The sequence below is a fragment of the Cystoisospora suis genome, assembly GCF_002600585.1.
Source record: "Cystoisospora suis strain Wien I chromosome Unknown contig_552, whole genome shotgun sequence".
Classification (NCBI taxonomy): domain Eukaryota; phylum Apicomplexa; class Conoidasida; order Eucoccidiorida; family Sarcocystidae; genus Cystoisospora; species Cystoisospora suis.
In genome coordinates, this window is record NW_027153353.1 from 2,286 (window position 1) to 12,826 (window position 10,541).

The 10,541-nt window shown below is 51.6% G+C and overlaps 2 protein-coding genes across 2 annotated transcripts; one reads left to right on the forward strand and one right to left on the reverse strand.

Annotated features, from left to right (window-relative positions):
• Positions 1 to 348: 348 nt before the first annotated feature.
• Positions 349 to 7,217, reverse strand: CSUI_001385 (trna synthetases class i family protein). Its single transcript, XM_068061591.1, has 7 exons — positions 6,086 to 7,217; positions 4,706 to 4,921; positions 3,628 to 3,828; positions 3,022 to 3,179; positions 1,916 to 2,024; positions 1,413 to 1,628; positions 349 to 1,084 (listed from the first exon to the last, which is right to left on the reverse strand). Exons 1-7 carry the CDS (start codon positions 6,434 to 6,436, stop codon positions 755 to 757), a joined length of 1,581 nt encoding a protein of 526 aa, XP_067926423.1. The 5' UTR covers positions 6,437 to 7,217; the 3' UTR covers positions 349 to 754.
• On the forward strand, positions 6,906 to 9,955 carry CSUI_001386 (uncharacterized protein). The gene is made up of 2 exons (XM_068061592.1): positions 6,906 to 8,663; positions 9,456 to 9,955. The coding sequence occupies exons 1-2, from the start codon at positions 8,170 to 8,172 to the stop codon at positions 9,676 to 9,678; spliced, it is 717 nt and encodes a 238-aa protein (XP_067926424.1). The 5' UTR covers positions 6,906 to 8,169; the 3' UTR covers positions 9,679 to 9,955.
• Positions 9,956 to 10,541: the final 586 nt, after the last annotated feature.

Genomic DNA, 10,541 nt, shown 5'->3' on the forward strand with positions numbered 1-10,541 from the left:
GGGTTCATCTTGCACCACATTCTGGCATTCCCACTGAGGTCCCTGTTTCGGTTCAACTGCCGCACACGGCTATAGCAAACGAGTGAGCTAGGAAACGGAGACGTTTCAGCTGGCAACTCTTCAGTAGCCGGTTTACAGCTTCCCAACACCCGGAAAGGTGGTCCGCCCGGGTAGTCTGCTGAAAATCTCAAGTGCGTTACTTTGTGACGCTCCACCGGAAGAGTTTTTGCCACTGTACCCCATCTTTATCACGGCACAGACCGGGTTGCGGTGCCCTCAACCTATCAAGAGCAGCTGATCGTCGCTGCCAGGGCAAGGCTACACACAACAGATGTCGAGTTCAGTCCTCTGCAAACTTTCTGTTCCTCGCTTCCAGGCGCTGTTTCAAACTGAGGACTGCTAACCCCATATCCGCCACGTACGCAGTACCTATATCTGTAACCCTGACGGCAACTGTTTTTCCCCGCTTGGAAGTTCACTGTATAGTGGGCAGGATAATGTACTATACCTCCTGGGCGGTATCGGTGCCCACTGTTGCTGTGCAATAGATGGCGGTATTAGCGTCTGCGTGTCGGATATGCCTCGCGCTATCCGTACAGCTACCCTGCCGTTTGGCACCTACAACCGGCTGACGACCACGGAAAAGAGCATTGCCACGTCCCAAACAGGGCAGCCGCTAGTCTGTCTTTCGTTAAAACAAGCTGCTGTGACCCTTCCGCGTTTCTTGACACCTGCCGGAGTTAGGCACCCGCGGCTATTTCGTTACTTTGTAGGCCTTGATTTGCTGAAGCAGCTTTCTGGCGTGCTCGTCTGTAGTGAAGTGCTTCCGGATGGGTTCGAGCCGGCGATTGAGGGCCCTAGCGAGACTATCCTTGAGATCCCCCGGATGCAGCGCGCCTCTCGCGTAGGCTTCTCTGAACTCGTTCACCGAGCTGTAAGTTGTATTTCCTCCGTTGGCTTCCGAGCGCGCGACCTCGAAGTTGCTGAATGCTGGGAAGACGAGCTTCTCGACGTAGCTTACACAAGGATTGCCCTCCAATGCCCCCGGAGGGCAAAATGCCTTTTTTATTTTCCTGTTGACCTCCTGAGAAACACAAAAGATCGAACGTTGTCACGCGAGCACCCCTGACGACGCTTTCTACACCTACAACTATACAAGTGTGGAGTGTCTTTACTTCGGCCTGGGCGTCACTTCTGACCGTTGATGTGAGCTCGTGGACACATCGAAGCTCGCATGATACAGAGTACGGCTTTATACCTGCTGGTCGTCGTCACCGCTCGTGTGGCGCAGGCCTCCATCCAATCAAGCCACTGAAACAACCTTGTCATACGGCTGCGACCCTGTTGGACCCCACCGAGATCGTAGTCCACATCTTTATGTCAAAATGCCTGAAAAAGTGTACATTGCTTACGGCCTCAGTATCTTCCATGAAAATGGCAGAGTCTGGATCTGACTTGCTCATTTTTTCTTGGCCTTCCAGCAGTCCCGGCAACATTTGATGAGAGAGGATTATAGGTTTTAGTTTCCGCTTGATCTCGTCGCAGTACTCTCTGGCCAGCATATTTACCTTGCGCTGGTCCATCCCTAGCTGACAGATGTCTGCACCCAGGTAGAAAATGTCTGCACACTTCATATACAGCCAAAACACATTCCGCAAAGTCCTGAAAAGGATCAAGCCGTCAGTTTCAGCTGGCTGCTTATCAGTGCTCAACAGCGTCGCTGCGTCACAAACAGTCACGCACAGCTTTTACAGACACACCACGTGCATGCACGAACAGGTATACAGCTAGTCACTACAGCTGACATCTGAACATGCAGTCACCGAAAGAAACCAAACTTATCCGCTCGTAGCCTGAAGTGTAAACAGCTCTAAGACGGGTAGATAAGGTAATATGCAAGCGCACGTCCGCATACCAAAACACAAGTACACATCCGTTTCACCTGCATGCACGGGTACATGATCTGAGCAGCAGGTTGCTCGTCCCCTTCTTGGCGGCCCATAATTTGTGAGCATCGCTTGATCCTGAACCAAAGAGAAAACCAAAAAGGAAAGTAAACGAGCACGCTTTTATCTAGGAATCGCTGCTCAAACAATCACCACACTCGTGTGTGGGACGGTTGACAGAAGCTTCGGCGAAACTGTAAAAGAGTAGTCACCCCAGTGAGCACAGAACTGGCCGCATGAACGTGCAATTATAGCTGGGCTACACACTGATCAAAAGCAACTAGAGACGGCTACATTGTGTGCATACCGACAAACTTTGAATTCGTCGATACGAAACGCCGAGCTAACCAACAGCGGAAGCCTGCGCTTGCGGAGTATATGCAGGAGCAGATAAAGGTGGGGACACTCTGCCCGGACGATACATTCTACTACGCCTCGAGAGTTGCAGTCACTCGTGAAGTAGGGTGACTTTCAGTAAGGCTGGGGTCGCTACTTCTTAACGGCGCTAACACGACGCGCACACAAAGGCGCCCGTCTCTCGCTCTCACTGTCGTTGCACGCGCACTGCGCTGCTGTCAATTGCCAAACGAATCCTCTGCGGACCCCTGCTGTCGGACAGGTTCTACGCAGGCGCGGGAGGCCCTCACGTGACTAGTAAGCCAACCGACAAGCAAGCATGCCCCTAGACATCTCGCTTCGGCTGCATGCCACACGAGATGGTCTTTTGCTCGACCCGAGGTGCGGCTACGATACCTACCGCCACAGAAATACTGCATAGTCACAAGACGTGGTTGACGTGACAGATACATCCCCATTTCCACGTTGCCTGTGGCAACCGACCGCGGCACCCCATGTGCGACTCATCGCGTTTTGCCCCTGAGAGATGGTACGCTGTCCAGCTGCCGCGGAACCGTGGTACGCGGACTCAACGGTAAGAGTGACAGCGTAACAGCTGCAGTGTCATCAGCAACTGGGGAAACACGTGAGAAGACCTTTCTTTTGCGTTCAAGGTGCTCTTTCCGATGTAGTTTACACTCAAGCACTCACTCATTCTCTTACTTATCCCCAAGCGTACCGAGTAATCGTGAAAGATCTGGCAATCTCCATGACCTGTGTCCAGTACTGATCCGAGCGTTTGTCGATTTCTTCGCTTGCCCACAGAAATCGAACGTTGCGCATATCCATTCCCGCTGCCTTCCATACCTCGATGAAATACTCCCCTACCTTTCGAATCTAGGGACAAACAAACACAATTCGCGTACATCGAGCCGCTTCGAGCACTACAGAAAGCCAAGACGCTCCCCTTGACGAGAGGAAATATCGCACAGATAGCGAGGCTTACACAGAAGCAACAGCGCAGATAAACACTTATCGCTGACTTAGACCTGCCATCAAGTAGCAAATTCCTGACCTTAGTTACACGCCCTAGCTGTTGTTGGTTCTCCCTCGCCACCAGAAACATCAGAAGAGAGAGTCATCGAGGGAGCAGGTGAAAGCTAAAGAGCGCTTTGATGCGGCAGGCTTCAGAGCCACTAAACTGGCTGTTAGATGTCTGCCACTACATGGACCAATCCAGCGATAGGCTAGACACCTGAGGCCCTTCCAGCCGTGTACGCCTCAGTCGCACGGAGCCGAAGAGTGTCGCCGAGAGCCTCCAAAGTATTTCAAAACATTGTCATACCTTTTTTAGGTCTCCACCCATCTTATTATTGAGCATCGCGAACCAATCAGCCACCCAGAAGACAAAAATACACCCTGCCTTAGTTAGCTTGTTCACGTTAGTCACCTTCAGCAGGCCCTGTGCGACGTGCATCCGACCACTTGGCTCGAAGCCGTCGTAACACAACGGAAACTCTTTCCTCTCCAAAAGTGTCCGCAGTTCCTGAGACACGTGCGAACGTAAAACGATTTACATAGACGCTTGCTCAAATCCGTAGAAAGTATAGATAACGAAGAGGTGACAAAGGCAGGGCCCAGGGACCGGCCGCTACCAGCGCCATGATTGCGGAGATAGTTAACAAGGAGACCAATACTTGAGAACTGTCCCTGAAGACCGTCTTCTTCGCTACGAGCCGTGATTTGTCAGCTGTGCAGGGTGGCGTGACGAGTGTCGAACCACATCAGTTACACCGGGGGTGCTGAGAAAAACATTGCTTTTGCGAAAACCAGTCAGTTAGCGCACGCCATTTAGACTTTGCGGTGCCAAACATGGTTACTTCGTAGGGGACGCAATACACTGTACCCTGTACGTAAGGATTGCGTTCCTTTCTCTATACATCTGGGCACAGCGGCAAAGAAAAGTGGAAAGAATCGACCAGCTCCTTTCAGTAGTTTTTCTCTGCAAACGCACATTATGTATTCGCTGGATAGAACAAGGGCAGCACACCACGGTGTTGCTGTCTTGTGACTGGCCTGTGAACAGAACAGGTCTCCAACCAGTGCAGCGAGAGACCGGATAAACAGACCCTGGTTCCTCTCACGCCGCGTGAGACGCAAGTAAAACTGAAATGTGTTAAGACAGGAAAGGGAAGCGCGAAGTACGCCAACAAAAAACACTCCATACAGCGGTCCCCATATCGAAGGAGGTAGGTATGTGCCGCAAAGGTCACAGCGACTCATTCAGTAAGGACGCTAGGGCTGAGCATAATGACGGCGACAATAAGAATGATAATAACGGGTTATTATAGTATAACCTTCAGCTCACAAAGACTTCCCCCTTTCCGCTGACGTTGACAGGCCAACAGTCTCCCCTTCCTCACCTCCGGTTGTACACACTCCTGGGCGATCGACAAGCAAAGCTGATACTTCTCTTCCAGAGTTAGGGAGGAGGGCACTGGCTCAGGCCACTGAGAACCCCGAACAATCGCCTCGTACAGAGAAGCAGAACCGGAGCTCCCACTACCTCCAGGGGCCCCCTTCTTCGCTGACGCCTTCTCCCCGTCCGTGGCCCTGGCTCCACAGTCCGCTGTTCGAGACTGCTCAATCCGAGGACGACAACGCCAACGACGCACGAACAACAAGGGAAAGGGCAACATGAGAAGGAAAGCTTTTGACGTAAGGACAGCAGAAGATGCGGAAGAAGATGAGGGATACGTGCTGTAGTTATGTCTTTTTGCAAGAGACCGAGTTGCTGTTAATCAGTCTACCAGTGCCTCTAAGAGGATCAAAACAGATATAGCCGCAGCACTGTACGACCATAATTCATGTTCATACCATGCTAGTGTATCGTCATCGGCGACTACCTTGTCCAAACGGGAGCGACGAGAAGATGTTGTCCTTCCCCTCTTTGTCTCTCAAAGGGACAACTATCAAGAGCGGAGAAGACGAGAGGAATGAGGGGTCTGCCGCGTATCGAATCCGGAGAGATACTAGAATCCAAGTGTTTTGAGAAGAACGGTGTCTAAGCCTCAGCCCTCTTCTCGATAACGAACACCCGACACCCGACGAGGTATTTCCATCGGGGTGTTGAGTGGGTGTCTTCTCTTTAGAGGCGGTACATGCACGGCGTATCCGCCGGGAATCCCCCTTCCTTCTACAGACGAAACTGCTGTCTGACCTTAAACCCGTTCTCCACGTATACATACATACCAACAGATCTCATCTGATTCTGTTCTCCCTTACCGACCGTACAGAAATTCGACTCAACTTAGAGACGTGCCCTCTGTGGTGGGAATTTCTCCTTCCTAACCAAGAATAGGCCACCCGTCTCTGGATCTCCTAGCATACGGAACACTCCTTGGTGCGACCCGGTGCTCTGGACCTAAACACTACTGGCAGCATCTACTGAGATGAATGTACGTCCACAGATACGTACGCGTTGTCCCGTACGCTCGGAAAGGAAACACCTATCTTCAAAGATACATACCGATGACTTGGCATCGGAAGTGGCGACGAGCAGTCCAGATGTACCGTACAAATTCTGTAAAAGTCGTAAACGGGAAAATCGACAATGAATCCTGCGGAGATAGCCAGCGGGGAACCACCACGTCTTTCTGATTAGCTGCTCCGCGCGTCCCTTCAGGTCCTTAGAGTCGTTTGTACAGAGACATATAGCCAGATCCATGCGTAGCACAACCACCATAGTACAGATAGCACGGTTACCTTCAGAAGGATGTATGTATGTGTGTGTGTGCGATTACCTTCATTTCTGCAGACTCTCCACAGGGTGAAGCAGAACTCTGAGTGCTACCACTGGAGCCCGCGCTTCCACAGGGAGCCGGAAAGCTCGACTGAACCAGAGCCTCGTCCCACAGAGGGAGGCCTCCAGTGAAAGGAGACGCCATTGTGGATTCGTGAGCTGAAGTGGTCCGTCCGTATGTCGGAGTGGCTCTCGGGCCGCTGTGATTTGCCAGAAGGAATGTACGACAAAGGATAGGGCGATGACGACGATACTCTCCCCTTCTGGTGAGGAGTTTCACCCCGTCCTTGCAAGAGTTCGAAGTACGAATTTTGGTGGGATTCAGAAAGGGACACCATGCACGTGTTAACATATGGCCACACGTCTCAGGACGTACCCGGGGATATGTATGTTCGTTATACACTACTAAAAGATGATGCAGACATTCAAGCTCGACACCGAGGCAACCGCTCGGAGAGTCGGAGACAGTCTTGAAGCACGCGCAAATCCCAGAATTTTATAGAGGCCTCAAAACAGAGCAAGCGGGGCGGAGAAAAGGAGAGAAAAAAATGGATTATCTTCTCGGTGTAGAGGGGGCGTGGTGGAAGTCCTAAAAGCACTGACGACTGGGAACAAATTTGAAGTCCTTTAGTGTGAAGAACAAAAGGAGTCAGGGCGGAGGTGCTGGGCAGTCTACGTCGCCAACAGCTACCAAGTGGAGGACGAAAACGACAACTAACACACAGATGCTGAACGAGCATGCAGATGAATCTGTCTCCACAGCGTAGTGCCATGAAAGAGGCCAGGCATACATGCATAGAGCCACAATGTGTCAAAGCACGGATGGAGCTTCCAAGCAAGAAAATCTGTTTGAGACTGTGTCTGATAAAGGAAGTACGAGAACAAAGCACCTCTCGGGCTGTGTGGTATTTTTCTTGACACTGTGCCCCTCGAGTCGGTCGGTCCCTTTTCCCCTGCCCTCAACAAACACGAACCGAAGAACCAGTGTGTCTCGCCGCTGGGCTCGATGCTCCCGAGCTCAAAACCCAAACCGGACGTCGAGGGTTTGCCTTTAAGGCTCTGTTATCCTCCGTAGACTTACATCGCTGAGATACCCGGAGCCGCGGAGAAAAGGTTATGAGAGGTGCTGACAGTTTTACTCATTGGATGGCCAAGCACCGGAATTTCCTCGCCTCTGGAGTCTGCCTGCCCTAGGGGGAGAAGCTGCTTCTGTCTGTGTTTCTCTGGTGAATGCATGCTGTGCGTATTTCACCTGGGACGGGTTCGGTGCACTCAGCTCTGAGCAGGCGGGACTTTGTCTTCAACTTGCGAATATTCGTGGGTTTCCATCACATTGAACCTCTTCGCCGCCCGCGCTCCCACAGCAGTAGGTTCCACGTTCGGCCGTGCTATCTTCAGAAGTTTCATGGTTCGTTTATTCTAGCAGCGCTATTGCGTCAATTTTCTATTCTTTTCCTCAAATCTTAGTCCGCTCAACAACCTCGCAGAACCAGACGGGGCTATGCGAGAAGGCCGACCAGTTCTGGGAGGAGAAAGTATACAGCGGTGTCTTGCGACGCAGTCTGACGCCAGCCTCTTCCGGTTGGGAAGTAGGCCAGAAAAAATACGTTTCTCTTCTCCGGGTGTCACCGAAACCCCAGCCTGAAACCGGGTCTGTCAGTGAGGCAAATGCGGAGTGCCGCCTCGGGGAGTGGTCTCCGGTGACTGTCTACATTTTTTCCTCACAACAGACAACAGAAGCGCGCTCGAGAGAAAACTCGTTGTAGCCGAACTGTCCGGGTTGAAGCCGCCGTCTTGAAATATTCCCGCTACTCTGTCTCGGAGTGTCCAGCTGCTCGCACACGTGTGGTGTGGCGGGTTCGTGCACACACGCTGGCGTCCCCAACTGAGCGTCGCCACGTAGGCGGCCGCGCAGTCACGTGTAGACGGCGATATCTCGTCTCTCCGCTGTTGAATTGCTGGTCTGACTGCTGTAAGCCCCGGGAAGATTTCTTCAGTCCAAGGGAGAACGCGCACCCAGAAGGCCTTCTCGTTGCGATATCATACGGCCTTATGAGCAGCCTCATGTTTCTTTAAGCGGACAAAATGACGATTTTCTCAGCGCTCTCATTGACTGTAGTCCCTCTAGTCAGGCATGTACGGACAAGGGGGGAGGGGCTCACACGTTCCGTATCTCAGCGATCCTTTTCAACAGACCCTTCTTCCAGCTGCATTGAACGCGTCCGCGTTCCTCCTGTAGGACAAATGGCTTCTTCAGTCTCGCCTCAAGCAGAAAGTGGTCTGACGTCGACTCCCAACCCGATTCCAGAATCCCCGGCCCAGGTCGAGCATTCTTCTTCACATACAAATACCCACATACAGTCTCCTCGTAGCAGCTCATCAAAGCCTCCCCTCCCGTGTCCTTCATTGAGGGTACCCTACAGAGATTTTCTCCGAGCTTGTGCGAAGACATTCGGAGAAGATTTTCAAGCGAGGTATTATGTTACAAAGCAAATGACTCATTTGCTAAGAGAGAATCCTTTCAATTTCCCCCCGTCTCGCTTGGCTAAGGAGCTCAAAGATGCTGCTGATTTTGTCAGGTGAGATCCTAGTCCTACTGCGACCTCCGTGGAGGACATGACTCCTCGAGTACATCTGACTTCATCGTATACGCTTGGCGGCTGCCAGCTGGTCCACAGATCCGTTGGCAGATCGACGATTAAAATCGGTCTTTATCCATAGTTCTCTTCGGCGGTTTCATTCATAACTCATGCCGGTGTCTAGATGCGGTCTCCTGTCTGTCACTTTTCGTTTCTACACCTTCCTGTCTCAGAGATCTGAGTGTGGGCCAAACCGAATGCCTCCACACAAGCTCGTATTCCCTCTCGTTGTGATCGTTAGTGCTTGCACGCTGGCCCTTGTGCATAGGATTAATCATTAGGCTCCGAAGAAGCGCAGATGCCATACGAAGGTGCAGGGGAGGCCTTCTAATAGCCATACTAGGCCAATAACTTCAGCTACCTCTCCCCCCCCCCTGCCCCGTTGAGTTACAGATACAGATTCAAATGCTTGCCCCAAGTTCCTGCTAGTCACCCGTGCATGTAATTTTAGTATCGCATAAGGACGTCTCTGGTTCCATGCCGGAGGACTTGATACAGATTGTGACCTGTTCAAGAAAGACGCCTGATTCACGATTGGAGATTCTCGACCAGCCCGGTGACTCCTTCCCTCTCCCGTGTCTTAGAACATCACATGCTGACTCATTATCGTTAGGAGGACGGGATAGATCTCTATCTCCATGTGTACTAGAAATCGAGCGTGAATCCTTTGCTTCTTCTGTGCATACATTACATACTTCGAATCTGTCTTTCCTCTTTACGGACAAAATCCAGGTTCAAGATCATCCAGGCTCAACTGAATCCAGCAACCGGAGCTTACAGGGCAACTCCGACAGATGACCATATTCGCAAGGGAGATGTCATCGAGCTCAATTGTTACGACCCAGAGAGAATGAAGACATTACCTTGGCTATCAAAAAAGCCTGGTGAATCTCCTCCACCTGAGACTCTAGCAGAGACCCCTTCCAAGCCGTCAGCAAGCGAAGCGAAATTCTGAAAGAAAGCCGTTCTGTGGCTGGTTCTTCTTGTTCATATGTGAAGACGAATGTCTACAAGGGGAGATGTGATAAATGACTACGGCTTGGCCCTGCAGGGACGCGCGAGCCTGCGACTACAAACCTGCATTTCCCTCTGAACACACCTGTCCAAGTATTCATGTATATACACACGTGCGTGTATGCTGTGTTCGGTTCATGATGAATGTATGGTGATACATCTGTGACTATTTGGCGCACGGCCTCGCTCACAGGCGGGCGCGATGTAGTGTGGCCGACAAGCGAGGTGAGGCAGATTTGTTTCTCGACTTTTTTTTTCATGTCCCCCGATCTGATGAGAACGAGAACAATCATCCCCGTCAAGAGCGTGCAAGATACAGCGCGCCCGTACCGCGTGCTGGGATCTTGCTGGAGTCTTTTTCCATGTCAAAACCAAATACACTCCGATTTTGAGGGCCGTTCCACGGCGGAAGGGATGTGGTCTTCGCCAGTATCACCGCAGCATTTTTGTTTGTTGCCGACTACGACCACAGACACTCAAGGCAGCTACAATATGTCCCATGCGACATTCCTCTAAGTATCAGTGTAGCCCGAAGCACAGAATAACCCGACCTTATAAGGTGTGATAGTATCCGCACTTCCAGCGCCAAATTTCGCGAAGGCTGAGGGGTGAGGGGAGAACGCTCACAAGAGCGCCACCTCTGTGGTTTCCCTTGTTGCGGCTGATCTGACCAAGTACCCGTTTTGCATTCGTTCCGAGTTGCAATTTACTCGCTCGTTTGTAAACGGAATTTGTAGAAATTTACTACTCCGGCCACGTCGCAGCTATGAACCTACGGTACGTGGTCATGCTTGACGAATAACC